A 17979-nucleotide genomic window follows, 5' to 3' on the forward strand; every position below is an offset into this window, starting at 1 on the left:
ACACGTTTTCTCGATTTTTCTCAGCTATTTTTTTCATCTTTTACCATGCAATCGTTTGTTTTTTCAGTGGAGAGACAATAAAACATTGTCGGAGGAAAAAAAACATTAAAACAATATCCAGATTAACAGATTAAAACATTATTTCTTTGCCTGTAAAGGCTCTTAGAAGTGACAAACAAGGCGCACCCAGCAACTGGAGTTCTATGAACATGTGTTTTCTATGAACAAGTGTTTTTTCCATCAGATTCACTGGAGACTACTCAAGTTTATTTTGTTTGCTTAAAGGAAATGGGCGGGCCCTTATGCCTGTTGCACAAACATATTTTCTGTGTTTAGAACAAAGACATAAGGTGTATAAAGTATTGGTCAATTATTCCTTTTAAATGAGCATCTTGTAAATTTAAAAGGGATGGTCCCTGGTATTACGCCTTTACAGAAACACAAATATCACATTGGGACATGCGACAATTTCCCACGTGAATTCGTAAATATGTATTATTAGTCGAACAATGTTTTAATCTTGAACATTAAATACAACATGTAAACATCACGAAGAGCAATGGAATGACAAGAAACATTGTAATGGAAACCAAACTGTCTACAGAATAAAGTACCAGACTTAATCAGTTTTTCAGTTTCATTTATTTGGTATAGCCCTGTGAGCCATTCGGTTCTTGAATCGGGTGCAACTGCAACAAACAAAAAACAAAAACATGAACAAGAAAACATCTTAAAGTGACTATGCGCAAACAAAAAAATCCAGGAAAAAACAGCAAAAATCTTCCACAAAAAGCACCGTACACCAACGCTGTGTGCAAAAATCCCAATACATACAAATACATACTGTTGTCAAAATCGCAAGCGTAAATACATAGAAGAAACCTAATACCGGTAATACATAACAGTTAACATCGGTAGAAATGTAATCAATACAAAATTACAAATAGCCTATGAACAAAAAACAAGAATGTGTCCAATCCCATCAGAACTCTGAATCTAAGCAGGCTTGAGCCTGGATAGTGTTTGGGCGACCACTATTGTATGATGAACACGTACAGTAGTAGAGGGCAGTGTAGCCACATCCAATGCGGTTCAGCACACACCCTCCACCTTCACCAACCCGCACTGACCAGCGTGGTGAAGTATGGTCACATAACCCTCACAGCCTGCACGGTGTGGGGAAGCTCTCATCCAGCAGTGGATTGACAGAATTGGCTGTACATGTACACGGACAAAATTACAGCAACAGAAATAAAACAGTGTCAGTACAGGCTGAAGTTTTTCCACACAGAATATGCATTTTGACACCAAAAGGCTTTCGCAACCAATATTATTCATAATTAAGGGCTTTTTGGGGGGGGGGGTTAAATTGCGTAAATATAAATTTGTCGTGAACACGCAACCATCCGACACAGCCAATGAGTAAGGTTTGTCACGTAAACAAAACCTGCCGATTAGGGCGAATTGTCTCGACAAATCGCCCAGTGGCGCTGGATGTAATAATCGAATTGTAAATGTTGTGGATTTACTCTTCAACACACCGGTGGTGGGCTGAAGTAGTCACTAATTGGACGCGTTTTTTGACGTGACAAACCTTACTAATTGGCTGCGTCGGGTGGTGGCGGGTTTAACGACACTTTTATATTTACGCAATCTAACCCGCCCCCCCCCCCCCAAAAAAACCTTTTAGTAACAACGTGCAGTTAAAAGTAACAGCGCGGTTAACAAGCCAGCCAATCAATGCCCTCCCTTGCACCTCCTGTGCAGGGCGAGGGCCTTTTTTATTCAGCCTCGCGTGATTCACGGCGACGCATTTCAAGGCCCCGTCGCTTCACCCGCGCTAACGCCCGCTACGTCGGTGTACTTGTCACTGACACACGCCGCTCTCGTCTTCGCCGCTGTCTTTTGATGCAACGGTTGCCGTTGGTGGTTTGAGGGTGACGTGGATAAGTTTTGATGTTGATAAAGTGAAATCGCTTTAAAATGCGACGCGTGTGTACAAATCATATGGTAATTATGACAGGAGAGATTAGACGGTCCAGTATTGTATTGAAAAACCAAGTTACAAGTTCAAGTGACTGCTTCCTTTAATTCCCTTCCTGAAAGCACGTGGACAACTGCACGTTAAAGGTGCAATTCTGAAATTGCGCTCTCGTGTCTCTGCTGGCGGAAGGGCCTCCCGCTAGAGTGGGCTATAGACAGCCGCTCTCGAGGGTGTTTGGCCTACTCTTCCATGCAGCATTACCAAAGTTAGGCCATATTTTTTTTCCATCTCCACCCCTCTTCCAAGTCTACCCCGTTGGCTGTATCTGAAATGGCGAGGAGGTGGCTGGCTTGCCTGAGACTCTGGTGGACCCTTTGGCCTGGTCTCGTTTTCTGTCATTCATTAACTCCTTCCTCTGGGACAATTTCAGGGTCAAGGACTTTCCCTCGGTGATCCGACGAGCCGTGAAATATGATCAGGAACCCGGAGCCTCCCACCCCCTGTGTTTACATCAGGCTTTCATGTCCAGATGGCACTGAATATAGACAACCATTTACACATCTCAAAGTAAAAATTCGAATAGCAACACTATTAACAGGAACCGTAAGTGGGCACATACAGTTGTACGACACACGCACGTACGTCTATTGAACTTCTTTTGCACCGTACGTAACTAAACCGTGATAATCGGAGGTGACCAAATTAATAATCAAAATAATAATTTCATTGTTCAAAAGTTAATTATATTAAGTAGCATATTAGCATAATGAATTGGTGAGACTGGAGGAAGTGTTCAGGCTATTACGGTAAATCCCAGGGGTAAAAAACTAAAAATGGGAGCCCACGGGGTTTAAAGAACCACCAGCATTTGCATGTAGGTTTGGGTATGAAGTGTGGGCAGAGTGCGTGCAATGTAACAGGCAGTCATCAGGGGATTGGTGTCATGGTAGACTGCAGTGTGACCCAATTAAGGCTGTTTCTAACATTATTACAGTATAATTTTGTCAAGTTATAGTCATGCAAAATCTAACTAATCAAGAGTATTCATGCAATACTACAAAATGTCAGTTTATTTGTGTATACATCACGATAATACAAAATACGTGTATATTTTTAATTCTTTGCGCGTGTGTATATTTATACGTTCGTTACCATTTGGTTAAGAGCACAATACTGACACTCCCTTTGTGAAATAAAGTATGCGTGCGAGTTGTGTTGAGTTCAATCACGTTCACGAAGTCCACGCCACTTGCGGCTGCAGCACGCACGGCTGACCACGTTCCTTCTTATCACCCCTCACGTCAGTCTAGCCGCGACTTGCGCAGACGGAACCTGTCGATGCAAAGATGTAAAAAAAAACATGTTGTGGCGAAAGCCGCCTTCTAAAGCGTTCTCGAGACTGTGCAGGAAGACCCATCGCCGTGGGCCTGAGACATTATATAGGTGTGGTCATTGCTCCAATGTCAACATTTATTGTGTGGGAGAGGCGAAGAAGGGAAGGTGACGCTGGGAGGCGTGTGTGGGTGGCGGTGACTCAGCGCGCCATGCAGTTGGTGGACTTGGATCATTTTTTCCCTTCGTTCCTAGGTGGTAGCGGCAATAAAAGTTCTTATTGGGCCACTCTCGCACCGCCCTTGGCAAAGGGTGGAGTCGATGGCTGTTTGAGAGCCGTGTTGGTTACTTAGGGGGCAATATTAGCAGAGCGGATTAGTTTATGAGCAATGCTCCGGATACGCGCGCGCGTGCTATAAAAACCGTTGGAATAGTCAAAATAGCGTGAAGGAATGCACAAAATAGTCATCGGACGGCGAGTTTAGACGCGGAGAGGCATAAACGTGAATTGAGACGAGATTCACGAGTCGAGGTTTTGCTGCTGGCAACAGCCGCTAAATGGCAGCAGCAGTGGTGAATTGTCTTCGCGGATTGATCGAAGGACTTGACAAAGAGCGCTGCAAAAGTAGGGCTCGGGGACAAATTCGCCAAACAAAAGTGCCGTGCAACAGGGTCACTGACAAAATAAAATGTTTTTTTTTGGGACACGGTTTAGGGGGGGGTTACTTGGGCAATTATCGTCAGGGGGTACAAATGTAGAGGATAGAACAGCGTGGAATGATTTTGGGGAACTGAACTTAGCAGTGGAAAGCGACGCATTCCATTGTTCATAAACAAGACCGTTTTAATCAGTACAGTATATACATTGAAATGTTCTAGCAGGTCTATATATATCAATATATCACCTACTGTGACATTGATTAGAAACAAGGACAGTGACAAAGAAAATGGGAAAAAAGTTGAAAAGTGCACCGATGACCACGTGGAGACGCGTGGGATCCACACTCGCATAGGTCATGGAACAAACCCACAATGCGGGAATTATCATGCAGATAATTATTCATGATAGTGAGCGATTCTCCTTTGAAAGTGAATTAAACGACACTTGATCATCAATTGTCCGGCGGTCCCGGACCGATCCGGCGAAACCGCTCCAAAGGCTGTGACGAGGTCCGGCTATTGTCAAACACCCATCGTGGTTGTGTTGAAACAAGAGCGTAGTCGTGGTGGTGGTGGTGTACTGCGTACATCGCCCCATGCAGAGTCTTCGACATTGGAGTGGTAAGCACGGCAGAGTAAATAGGTAACTTTTGTAATAGGATTTTTTTTTGTCTATTTGCACGTTTATTTATACCAAGTTCATATCGTTAACGCATTTAAAACGCACAAAAAACATGCACAATATCTAAACTTTATCTATGCAAGAATGTGCAATAATAAGCTATTTTAAGTAACGATAATGTAGTGATCATCCGACGACGATCCACTGTAATGTTATGCTTTACTGTCTTACCGAGTTAGACTACTGGATACTATTGTGTTCATGAAGGTAACAGAGACTTCACAAGTTAACGGACGATTTTTTTACGTTTCAATGTCAATAATAATAACAAACACTCAAAAAGCACCCACCCCGAAAGAGGCCATCCATTGAGTACGCACGCACGAGGTGGGAGGGGGGGGGTTCACCCAGACGCGTACCCTTGCGTATGGGGGGGCTACTGAATCTGTACGCATGGGAAACGGGGGGGGGGGGAGGTGAAGCCTCGATACTGATTTGTCTACATTTGCCTTCAAATGAGTTAAGATATTCCGGCGGTGGACTATATGTTTGCTTGAACACGCTAATATTATTAAACCCGTATAATCCTTGATCGTTTCTGCGTGGATTAAATGGATGGCCCCTCAGCGCTTTCGCTTGGGCCGGGAGACGTCACTCGCTGTCGAGGATGGTGGCTTTGGTGTGGTCGAGACTCACGCCAGGAGGACGCAACCGCGTGTACGCGCACCGTGGAGGTGAAGCAACGAGGCATGGATTGTGTTCACCGTCGGATCGTAAACGATGGCAACTTCGTGGGGGTGGGGGGCGGAGGGGAGACCTTCGGCCAGCAGTGGATAGATCACGGCTGCTGATGACAGCCAGCAGTAACAATGACGTTAACGTCGCTTGTTGATTTTGAACGGTGTCTTGAGAGGCACGGCTGATTGCGGCCCGAACAGTGACGATCCTCTATCCCGCGCGTTCTCGAACAATGTTTAGTAACACACACACACACACACGCGCGCGCAAGCCGCTGGCCTTGAGTGTAAACGCGGTGCTGGAATCTTTGCGCCGCCCGTGAGAATGGCTGTGGCGGACAAATGAGGGCCACGCTGTCCTCCTACCCCCAGTTCGTGTCAGGCGCTAGCCACCTGCTGCTGGGTGGATGGATCCTTCGCTCAGTTTCGCATTTCATTCTAGGCGGTGGGGGTGGGGTCAAACACGCAGCACACCGCGGCCAACATCTGAAAGAGGAATTTGCGAATGTCATTCACAATAACCGCATACCGTGAGTGCCGGATTAAGCGAGTGTGGGGCCTATAGCATTTGTTATAAAGGGGCCCAAAATAAAAAAAACACACAAATATTAAAACACGCAATTTATTTACTTGCATAGTAAAGTAATTGTATTTTTTCATTTGCTATACAGCCGGATAATACGACAAATCGCTAAACACCCAGTCGTTCATAAAAGTTGCAGGCGGCACAGTACTATAGTAATAGATGTTCGGCCACCTGGAGCAATAATGCATCTTTACATCGTCTTGATTGAAAACGCATTTATGTAGAAACCGCTTTTTGCGTATAGTTTGTTGCCCGCTCCCCCCACACACACCGCAAACCTCCGATTGGAGCGGTTGGCTACGTACGGTGCGAAAGAAGTTCAACATACATACGTATTGTACAAGGGTAATGCTGCTTTGTCATGTCATGACTCAGTCGTGGCTGCTGAAAGACGACCAATTCTACATTACGTTGTAATATTGCACCTTCCATTGGGGTAAGAGTGCCACCTGCTGACTAATGGACATGGTGTTACTGTTGGTTAACGTCCAGCATGGAGTTAATGTTGGTTAACATTCAGCATGGAGTTAATGTTGGTTAACATCCAAATGGGTGATGCTGTCGTAATTTTGTTTAGTTTCTTTAACAAAAAAAGATAAACTCTTGCATGCGGTAAACCCAGTAAAGTGGGTTTGTTTCATATATACAGCACCACATTAAGTGGTATAACATGTTTATGTACAATAAAGGCACGCTATTATGTAATGCAATTTGTCCAATACACTTATTGTGATCATGATAAGAGACAATTATTAATTCGCCATTAATATGGGCCCTGCCATATTTGTACTTTTAAAATTAAAATATTTACCCAATGCAGAACACCTGCGTATATTTTTTTTTATTATCGAACTTCATTATTCCAGTGCCAAATCACTTACATTTCAATTGTCGCTGTTAATAATTCCATTCCTGTGTGTGTGCCGCACCAATGACTGTGTATGTGTCCATATATATATATCCATATATAATTATAATATATAATTCTAACTCTATACCATGCAGTGGCTGGCTGACACTTGGTGCAAAACGTGGCAAGCAAAACGTCACCCTCGCTGGAGCAGAATCTTTGTTAACCGTCCACCAAATGAAACACAACCTGCCGATTCTCGTTCACGATTAAACCACCGCTTCATTCGTGTATTTTTCTTTTTTACAAACGTTAGTTTGTAGTAGGCAAGAGAATGCAGCGTCATTACACAATCAAGATCTCATGAATACCTCTCCCGCAGGCAGCTGCTGGGGATGTTGTCGATGCACAGCTAAGGCGGGGTTCCATTTTGAACACCAATTCCATTTGCTGCTCCTTTGGCCCTTAAATTGCATTCTTCATGGAATCTGAAAAAGAGGTTTTATACTATTTTTTTCTCAAACAATAAGAACAACAACATACAAAGAGATACGACCGACCGGGTTGCAAGGTTGTTGTTGTTGTTGTTTTGAAGGCTGCGAAGTGAGCCCGCGGGTTGCACAATTAATCATTAAATGTGACGACGGAGAGGGGCACAGCGAACGCCGCGAGGAGGCACTGCGGACTCACGGCTCCACTTTGTTGAAGAACCTCCTGCGCACCAGATAAACGAGGGTGCTGATGACCACGATGGTTGTACACATGACGCGGGTTGCCTCCAAGTTGCAACAGCAGCAGCGGCAACACAGCAGTCGCCTCGCGTAGAGAACGCACAGCTCTCGTGCATACCCGCATCAACACGGCTCCTCATAATCCCGCTTAGTGTGCTGCTGGTGCTGGTGTGTGTGGAGGGGCTATATTTAATGTCCTAAGCCGCTTCAACCGCAGCGACGTCGTTATGCGACTGCACGGCGTTGTGTGATGTGACAACGCCGTGACAACACCGTGACAACACGCACGGGTTGGCACGTGTTCTTCTTGTGCAGGGACATTGCGTTTTCAGGTCCATGCGGCGTACAGCCGTTTCAATTTAGGCAAAAAAAAGCAGAATTTTAGTCACATTGATTCGTCTGTTTGTGTTTCTCCCTTGTGATGGGACTTTGTTGGATGAACGTTGAGATTTATAAGGGCGCAGGGGTGACCAATACGGTGTGAATTGGTCTGCAGTAAGGTGGGGCACTGATAAGCGGTTGACGGGTTTGCTGTAGCGTTATTTTAATGGCTAACATGTTGGGCATATTACTCTTAAGTGCTCTTTTTGGAATGTTTTGTAAGCGTGAAACGGTAAAATCTGATTATGGCCGCTGCTTGCTGTAAGACTTTGTGAGAGTTGCTACCGACCACGATTTTGCCCTCGCCTGATCTAATCTCCCCTTGTTGCAGTATGCACACACACACACACGTGTCTCACAACGGCGGGGCTGTATCATAGACGATCATTTGATTGCAATTTCTTGGTAGCCCGCCACCCTGGTCTGCCCATTGGGATAAGGGATGGTATCTCTAAAACGCGATGTCACTTATTACAGCAATGCTGATCGGTCTGTTTTTTTTGCTAGATAGCGTTCCCCATTGAAGACGATACGTCTGACTTAAGAGTCGTTGAAACGGGCTTTCGTAGAATGATTGTCAAACACGTTGTGTTTGGATTTTTCTTGTAGTGTCATTCTTGCTGAAGTGTGCGATGTTTTACGTTTGATTTAAAGGAAGTTAACTTTTTCCGAACTTAACGATATTATAAATTGTCATCAGACATGGATTGACTGAAAGCTTTCGTGATAATTATACACAGAAAGACTCCTCTTATCTGTGACCCTAAAATCTGCGAGACTTCTATTCAAGGGAGCTGTAGGGTCCGCAAAAAGGCTCGCCCTCCCTAATCCTATTATCCGTGGGTTTTCCTGTCCTGCGTTGCTGGACGACTTCCTACTGCCCGCTATTTGTTGATGGACACGAGGAGTCGCACAGAATATTCTGTTAGCCAAATTTTTCTGCGGAGAAGTGGAGCAAAATTTCACGAATAGTGGCATCTGCGATGGTTGTTCCCGTCCCGCATCATGGGGGATAACATGAATGAAACAACATTTTTTCAATGTCACGTAAAAACTGTTTTGTTGTTGAATAAAATATAAGCGGCGTGCAGACACTTTGTTTTTGCACAGCGAGTGTATCTTGCAACACGGATCCTGACCGCATGGCATTACAACACATGCATGAAGCAAGCTCACGATCCCGATATAAGGCTGGTGCGAATGGTCGCTCGGGACCGGTTTGCGAGCTCGCCCCCTGTAAGCCGCACACGCTCGCAATGGGTGCCCTGCAGGACTCGGGAATCGTGAGCAGTTTCAAGGAGGATGAAAAGGCCGCTCTTCGAGAATCTTGGGACATTTTTAACAATAGCCACCAAGATGCAGGGGTCAAAATTTTAGCGAGGTAGGATTCGAACAACAAGAGAAATGTGTTATGGCGACCGTTCACAAGCGGCAGTGGGTGGTACACTAAATGTGAAGCTCCTTGTACCGAGGATATCCTTGAACGTACATTGCTGGAGCGACGATTGGCATGCACCACGAAGAATGTGCCGTTTTAGTGAGGCTATGATTTTGGCACGGAGGTCACGGTGGTCACAGATTTATTGTTATTATTCCGCACCTCGGCCGTGACTTTTACTATAAAAATTACCGTGACAGAATTGTAGCATAAGCAATAATAGCACATTTGGCTTGACCATAAAAAAATTAGAATATAATGTTTAATGTCTTTAGTCAGTTTTACCTACCGTGTGTGCCAGCTGTATTATCTGGCTTGAGTGAATTTACGTCGAAAATTGTAAATATATGGTTTAATGTTATCCTTATATTATTCTTTTAAGTGACGTAGCAGTGCATGCTGTTCAGATGTACGTGCCTTTCTCTTTTCCATTTTTAAGGTTCATTATCAACAACCCCGAGGCGAAGAAATTCTTTCCCAAGTTTAAAGGCCTCAACACGGCCGAGGAATTGCAGAATTCAGCGGAGGTCCGCATCCATGGGGACAAGATCCTAGCGGCCGTGCAGCAAGCTGTGCTCGACTTGGACGATCCCGACAAGCAGAAGAACAAGCTGAAGGACCTGAGCAAATCCCACGCTCAGCAATTCAACGTAGAGCCCGCCTACTTCAAGGTTCGTTTGTCCGTTTCTCGGTCCCCTTGTCCTGGTGAGGGTCGTGGCAGCAGCGTGTCGAGTAGGGCGATCCACACCTCCCTTTAACTGGCGACAGACTCCAGCACTACTATACACTACACGATAGACTACTATAAACTACACTATTATACACTACTATACACATACTCTAGCTCTGCCTGGGGGGAATTCCCAGGCGTTTCTATGCCAGCCGAGTGACATCGTCCTGCCAGCGTGTCCTGGGCCGGCTCCGGGGTCTTGGCCCAGTGGGACGTGCTGCTGCTGCTACTGCTGCCCGGTAGAGTTCCAGGGGGAGTCTACCGGGGGGCATCCTTACCAGGTGCCCGAACCAGCTCAACTACTTGAATGTGAATAATAATAACAGCAATCTTGGCGTTTACATCGTCATTATCATCACTGTCCATTGGGCAGATAGCCCATAGGTGGTCCACTGCACATTTCGTCATGTTTCCACTTTCCTCTCTGTCTTGTGCCATGATGCTCACGTAGTGCCACGTGTTTCTGGCACCAATCTCTTGTGATGTAGTCGTCAAGACGTTCTGTGGTGCAGGTCTTCCTCTCATTCCGGTTCCTGCCATTTGTCCGAACAACACATTATTCATTTGCCTGTTGCTGTCTGTCCGTCCTTCTATAAATGTGTCCAGATAGTTCCAGTTTCCTACTCATCACTGCCTGCATCATCAGGTCTTCTCCTACGTGCAACCTTTTTATAACTTCTACTGGCATTTAGATGACACTTAAATGCCTCAGCAAATCATGGCACCTCACATCACAACTCATCTCGAATAGAATTCACAGGGCAGCCCGAGTGACGGCTGGTCCCTGTGCAGTCTGGTGCGACTCAGCACCCGCCTGCGATTAGGGCATTAGTCTGCCAGTAGAGGGCGAAGATTTGCAGCTGTGTGTTATAGAATAACACAGAGCCACATCCCAACATGATGAAACCTTCAAGTGATCATCACCATCGTTTTTGTTGTTGCTTTCATCATTCATCCAATATTTTAATAACATAACAAAGTGAGAGACCACTTGTATAACACTTTTATTTTGTAATGGACCCCCTGTTAGGAATCATATTCGAAGCCATTTGTCGCAAGGAGATTACGTCTGCAAGGAAACTGGGCTGTGTGTGCCTCCTTCATCAGCACATCATCTGCACGCAATTATAAATATGCATTGTTGCGCATGGGATCCGATCGGTGCATCGTGAGCGCTGACCGTCGCCGCGTGCCGTGCGAACACCCGCGTGGTCGTCTCGGACAGAAGATGATATTTATATTATATATTATTATAAAGATGATATTCCTCTCCATCAGATTCTATGCCTGCTCCAGCCACCGTCCCAACTCTCCTCGTATCTCGTTTCAACGCATCCTCCCCGTCTCACCCTCCGGTCTCTCTCGTCTCCTTCCGTCTATCGCCGGTGGAATCTCCTCTCTCTCTATCAACACGTGTCCAAAGTCCCGTAAGGATTGAAGAGACGGAAACAAACTTGAGTGGAAGCGATTTACATTTAAGCACGCTTAAGAAATATATAATCAAATAATATTTGAGACAGATGTGTATGAACAGCATTGCACAGCTTGCTGTCATGTGATGGCACACGAAAGTTTGCCTTCTTTATCAGCGTGAAAAATGAACACACTGCATTTTTGCGATAAGCCTTTTTTTATTGACATGCCATAAAGTTTGCAAATGACTGGCAGCTGAGCCAAGGACCTGCCTTCAAGATGAGGTCATGTATTTTGTTTTTGCAAGCCATGAAGACTTTTGTTTTGGAGCTTCGCTCCACGTGTGGGGACTTCCGTGGGGAAGGTAAAAGGGTTTCCAGAGCAAGATACCAATCAGCGACACTGACCTCGTGTCAACTACACCCGTGAGACACACTCGTGGGACCACTGGAATGTGTTGCATTGCTACTCTCCGTCATTTTGTTACCAAACCTGGAGATTTTGTTTGTTTTTTCGCAGTGTCCAGTAAAATAGAATTGTTGCGGGCGGGCGTAGGGGTGCTCTCACGGCTGTATTCTGTAGGCCCCCCGTGCTACTCCCGTTGTCGTTTTGTCACAATGTACCGCGAGGGTGTTGGGCGCCGTGCCAGCCATCTCACTCGGCTTCTCGTGAAACTCTCCAGCACGTGGAGCGAGCGGTAGGCGGCTGCAGGTAGGCTACTGTAGGTAGGCGACTGTAGGTAGGTGACTGTAGGTAGGCGACTGTAAGTAGGCGATTGTAGGTAGGTGACTGCAGGTAGGCGATTGTAGGTAGGTGACTGTAGTTGGTGACTGTAGTTGGTGACTGCAGGTAGGTGACTGCAGGTAGGTGACTGCAGGTAGGCTACTGTAGGTAGGTGACTGCAGGTAGGTGACTGTTGGTAGGCGACTGTAGGTAGGTTACTGTAGGTAGGTGACTGTAGGTAGGTGACTGTAGGTAGGTGACTGTTGGTAGGTGACTGTAGGTAGGTTACTGTAGGTGACTGTAGGTAGGTGACTGCAGGTAGGTGACTGCAGGTAGGTGACTGCAGGTAGGTGACTGTTGGTAGGTGACTGTAGGTAGGTGACTGTAGGTAGGTTACTGTAGGTAGGCTGCTGCAGGTAGGTGACTGCAGGTAGGTGACTGCAGGTAGGTGACTGTTGGTAGGTGACTGTAGGTAGGTTACTGTAGGTAGGTGACTGTAGATAGGTGACTGTAGGTAGGTTACTGTAGGTAGGTGACTGCAGGTAGGTGACTGTAGGTAGGTGACTGTAGGTAGGCGACTGCAGGTAGGTGACTGCAGGTAGGTGACTGCAGGTAGGTGACTGTAAGTAGGTGACTGTAGGTAGGTGACTGCAGGTAGGTGACTGCAGGTAGGTGACTGTAGGTAGGTGACTGCAGGTAGGTGACTGTAGGTAGGCGACTGCAGGTAGGTGACTGTAGGTAGGTGACTGTAGGTAGGTGACTGTAGGTAGGCTGCTGCAGGTAGGTGACTGCAGGTAGGTGACTGCAGGTAGGTGACTGTAGGTAGGTGACTGCAGGTAGGTGACTGTAGGTAGGTGACTGCAGGTAGGTGACTGCAGGTAGGTGACTGTAGGTAGGCTACTGTAGGTAGGTGACTGTAGGTAGGCGACTGTAGGTAGGCGACTGCAGGTAGGTTACTGCAGGTAGGCTGCTGTAGGTAGGTGACCGCAGGTAGGTGACTGTAGGTAGGCGACTGTAGGTAGGTGACTGCAGGTAGGTGACTGTAGGTAGGTGACTGTAGGTAGGTGACTGCAGGTTGGCTACTGCAGGTAGGTGACTGTAGGTAGGTGACTGTAGGTAGGTGACTGTAGGTAGGTTACTGCAGGTAGGTGACTGTAGGTAGGTGACTGTAGGTAGGTGACTGCAGGTAGGCTGCTGCAGGTAGGTGACTGCAGGTAGGTGACTGTAGGTAGGCTACTGTAGGTAGGTGACTGCAGGTAGGTGACTGTAGGTAGGTGACTGCCGGTAGGCTGCTGCAGGTAGGCTACTGTAGGTAGGTGACTGCAGGTAGGTGACTGTAGGTAGGTGACCGCACGCCCCAGCAACCCGCAGTGCGACAAAAGCACACGCAGAGAGCCATGGTGGGAGCCGTCTCTTCGCTGCCATTGCTCGACGTTAGGTAGGGCCACGTGTGCGCGGTCTTTTTTAATTGAATAAAATAGGAATTGGCACACCAGAAGTCAATTTAAAGACGTTGTTAAACAAGCAGCAGAGTTTAAACGTATTTTTTTCATTTTGCCTTTACATTTTGCTTAAGAACATGCTAATTTTGATTTAAAGCTTTCGTGACTGCAAGGATTCATATTCTTGGTTCTTTCGGTAAAGTCACGTTGAAGGGAAACAATTAAATAAAAATATAAAACAATAAAATTCTCACGTTTCGACTGCAACACAAGCAATCATCACCAGGTGTGAAAACCAAAGCAAGAAAATGTGACTTTAACATGCTAATTAATGTATTTGTATGATTGTGGTAATGTTTCAATGTAAATAAAGCCCCAAGACAAAGCCATGTGGCACTTAACTTTGTAAAGTGAGACGTTATTTTGGCACAGAGGTGCGTGGCACTCCGCTGTGAACCCAGCTACCCGAGTTTGATTCTTGGCCACTGCTAACATGAGTGGCGAGTGATGCGTGGACCGATCCTGGGCACCCCCCCACGCCCCCGACTGACCCGCATGGTGAAGTATGACCAGACAATTCCCATGACCAACATGGAGTCGGCAAGCCTTTATCCAGCATGGTCGCCCACTTCACGGCGTATTCGCTCTCTTCCCACAGACGTTTGCAGAAGTCATCCTGAAGTACGTGACCGAGACGTGCGGCAAGAGCTTTACCTCTGAGATGCGTACGTCTTGGTCGAAGCTGCTGAGTCTGATCATCATCGAGCTGCAGTCGGCCTACTAGGCACCGCTCCAGTGCCTCCGTTCCACAGCACTGCCTCGGAAGCCTCTTTTAGCCACCCCGAGCGGGGTCTTTACATTACATATTTTGTCACGTTTTCATTTAAAAAAAATGGTGCATTCCAGCTCATTTGTAATTTGTATGTGTTGAAATGGTTTTGGAGCAGAACTTGAGCATCGTTGTGGTGATAAATGGTTTATAGGAATAAATAACACTGAAAAATATTAAATGTACACGGTGCCTAATTTACACACCCCCATTCCCGCGCCCCCAAAAAACCGATGTGCGCTTCACAATCTACTTGATATACAGGTTTCCATATGTGGGCTGGTGTGTGAGTGTCCGCACCACACTCGTATCACTTGAATGACTCGATCCAAAGTCAGAAAAACGTTGCGTAAACCATGGGCACGCAGCTCAGGGAAGCGGCGCTTGGTTTTTGATGTATCCCAATTCCAGGGATGTGTTGACAACGAGCAATGCCTCCAGTTTAATACCCACCAAAGGCGACAGGTCGGCCACAGATACTCTGCCACTAGTCCACAGGATGGATAGTGGCAGGTGCACGTTGTGGCAGCGGTAGCAGTGGATGTCTTTCGTGTGGGGTGTCTTTAGGCTCGCATTCGAGGCTGCGCTGTGTACAAAAGCACCGTGGCGATGCCAGTGTTGCCAACTGGGTGATTTTTGTCCGCTACATTTAGCGACTCCTTGGGTGCCTCTCACGACAACTTTTTGTCGAGTCCAGTGACCTGTGACCTTGGAGGACCAATGTCATGCAAGTTGAGTCGCGATTGCAGCTGTGTGCGTTAAGCACCACTCGTCGGGTGTATGGTGTACATTTTGGTAAATTGTTCGTTGAAAATTTGACGACTGTGGAAGATCTACAGAGCGACTTTGTGAGGTTCATTTGGCGAATTTGCAACACTGTGTGTGCGACACTTGGCAATGCCGCGTGTGAATGTGTATGTACACGCGCTCCTTCCGTCGGGCTTGCTCTGATGGCATTTTCTCCCGGCTAGGGTTTGGCTACTTGTAAGATGTATGGATGCCATGAGTGCTCACACTACGTTAAGTAACTTTAGACCACGTTCCGAGTTGTACCAAGTCATACCATCCCGTCACAACTCATTCACCGTGTGGACAAAGTTTGGTTGCGTGCTTTAATTACGTGGTGACAAGTATACCATGTACGTTCCATGCACAGAATGTTAAGGTACTGGGCAACTCTGGTACCTTCTGGAAAACTTTTAAAGAACGAGCTGTGAAAATGTTTAGATTCGTGGCCATGCTCGCAGGACAATTTTAGGGATTTGAGAAACTTAATCGCGTTTTAACAACCGGTGAGATTTAATCGATCCGGCGACCTCTGGATTGTATGTGTTGAACTTCTTTTGCGCCGTACGTAGCCAAAAGTGGTAGTTGGCAGAGCAGGATTTTGAGTCCAGTGTGCGAACCATCACACCGTGGCAAACGTTCCTACAGTTTACCGTATATTACAGTCATAGTATATCAACACTACGGAAGTAAAAGGAGCTGTTATAGCATTATAGAGAGGGAGAATGCAAGCGTAGGGGGGTGGACATCAGTTAACCGTGATCCCGATATCCAATCACGTTTGATAATGCCAGGGTGAGGCAATTCATGCACCCCTAGATTACTTTTATAACACCCTCCCTCTGTCACTTACCCTCCCCGGCCTCCTGCTACCCACAAATCTTATGGTCGGTTCCATAAATACAGGGGCTGGTTGCTAAGGTGACGTTAATGTAGATCCATGGGATAGAATTGCCTGGCTGCCACGTGTCGATGCCCACGTGGAGGTGTTGTTGCTATCGTTTGAAAGGAGGCTGTAATTGTGGCCCATTTTTCAAACCTGAATCCACTTTTAAAAGTCCTTTGTTGCTGCCGACTGTTGTAAGAATGCTCTTGAGCAGTGGTTCTTCTTCTTAACCTGGGGTGCACCCTGCACCCCCTGGGGGTGCGAGATATCCCTTTCGGGGGGTGCGAGACATGGCCAGACTGTTTTTTTTCGAAGGTAAATCATCGCACACACAAATTAGGCACGGGCACGTAAGTTCAACTACTCTGCTTCATCAAACCTGTCGATTAACATTTCTTTAACGATTCAGAACCAAAGGGGTGCAAGGCTGTGGTAAAGGTTAAGAAGCACTTCCTCACTTGAGTCTCAACAAAGTGGCCCATGTCCAACTGATGGGCCACTTTGTTGAGCTATCATTTGTGGCCAGGTTGCTTCTGAAAAACAAGTTAATAGCTCGGTGGGTTTTGCCTGTTAGGAAGGGGATGCTTCAGTTTAATTTGTTTTTGAGTGATGTGTTACCCTTATTTTAGATTTAAGATTACTATATGTTGAATGTATGCACCTTCCTGCCAAAGTAAATTCCTTGTCTGTGCGAACTTTCATGGCGAATAAAACCCTCTCCGATTCTGATTCTCTTGTATTGTTCGTTGTGGTAGCGTTTTAACGTGCCCCCACTGGATATCTGCGACAAAGAGCTTCATTGCTCATCGGATTCTTGCGATATAAGTAAATATTCTGACTCTTAATGTGAACGAAAGATACGAATGCACACGTTTTCTCATTGAAAATATATACATTTAAGAATATCACTGTCCTGGTCACAAAAGCAAAGTTTGTGGGAAATAATAGCCAATTTCTGTACTTTGACGGCATAAGCAATTAGGAAACAACACTACCCAGGAACAAAAAATAAATAAATTTGTTACAGTGTTATTAATGGAGTGGATTATTAACTTTGCTTTGTGTCCTGGTCACAAAAGCAAAGTTTGTGGGGAATAATAACCAATTTCTGTACTTTTGAGGCATAAGCAATTAGGAAATAACACTACCCAGGGACATTCTTTTTTACTACACAGTGATCGATCATCTGTAAAGTACGCTGTGTGTGTGTATGTTGAACTGCTTTAATGTATGTTGGACTTCTTTCACACCACCGTTACGAAGCTAACCGTGCTAATCGGAGGTGCAGGGGGGGGGGGGACACCAACACGAAACACAACAACAAGCAGCAGTCCTAAAGACATTTTGTTTACATTTAGATGAGCCATGATGAGAATCCAGCTGCGGCATCCGGCCGAGACGCTGCTATTACAATCAACGCGTGGATTGTATTAATTCACGCAGAATGTTCTGCAACTGTCGGTGTAGATAAATCAAAAGGATGCAAACATGTACCCCGTGAGCCAAGGGGGTTGGGCGCTCGCAGCTGGGGTGTGCACGATGGGCAGTGTCGTCCGTGGTTTTCACACCTGGTGATGATTGCTTGTGTTGCAGTCAAAACGTCGTGAGAATTTTATTGTTTAATATTTTATTATTTTATTGTTTCCCTTCAATGTGACTTTACCGAAAGAACCAAGAATATGAATCCCTGCAGTCACGAAAGCTTTCAATCAAAATTTAAATGCCATCTGTTTCATGGAGCCGCTGTTTGATTTTCACATTCCACGGGGGTTCCGGTTAATTCGGCATTCGTTATTTCTCCAAAAACAATAACCTGGCGGCCTTGCTAGCATATACTCTGTATGCTCTG

At 46.0% G+C, this 17979-nt stretch overlaps 1 protein-coding gene and 1 long non-coding RNA gene across 3 annotated transcripts; one reads left to right on the forward strand and one right to left on the reverse strand.

Annotated features, from left to right (window-relative positions):
* Window positions 1-623: 623 nt before the first annotated feature.
* Window positions 624-8501, reverse strand: LOC116946131 (uncharacterized). Of its 2 annotated transcripts, XR_012945388.1 has the most exons (4): window positions 7462-8501; window positions 7143-7259; window positions 1131-3316; window positions 624-689 (listed from the first exon to the last, which is right to left on the reverse strand). It is a non-coding gene; the product is annotated as an uncharacterized LOC116946131 (long non-coding RNA). The 2 variants fall into 2 exon arrangements; XR_004403439.2 differs by having other exon boundaries at window positions 624-3316; window positions 7462-7753.
* A 574-nt stretch (window positions 8502-9075) lies between these two features.
* Window positions 9076-16859, forward strand: LOC116946130 (globin-2-like). The gene is made up of 3 exons (XM_032961020.2): window positions 9076-9264; window positions 9761-9992; window positions 14288-16859. The coding sequence occupies exons 1-3, from the start codon at window positions 9140-9142 to the stop codon at window positions 14411-14413; spliced, it is 483 nt and encodes a 160-aa protein (XP_032816911.1). The 5' UTR covers window positions 9076-9139; the 3' UTR covers window positions 14414-16859.
* Window positions 16860-17979: the final 1120 nt, after the last annotated feature.

The sequence above is a fragment of the Petromyzon marinus genome, chromosome 26 (assembly GCF_048934315.1).
Source record: "Petromyzon marinus isolate PM22_M1 ecotype Great Lakes invasive population chromosome 26, UKy_Petmar_22M1.pri1.0, whole genome shotgun sequence".
NCBI lineage: Eukaryota > Metazoa > Chordata > Hyperoartia > Petromyzontiformes > Petromyzontidae > Petromyzon > Petromyzon marinus.

Coding starts and splice junctions, on each gene's coding strand:
- LOC116946130 (XM_032961020.2), top strand. CDS start 9,140: ATGGGTGCCCTGCAGGACTCGGGAATCGTGAGCAGTTTCAAGGAGGAT. Junction 9,265..9,760: donor GGGGTCAAAATTTTAGCGAG/GTAGGATTCGAA, acceptor TCCATTTTTAAG/GTTCATTATCAACAACCCCG. Junction 9,993..14,287: donor TAGAGCCCGCCTACTTCAAG/GTTCGTTTGTCC, acceptor CTCTTCCCACAG/ACGTTTGCAGAAGTCATCCT.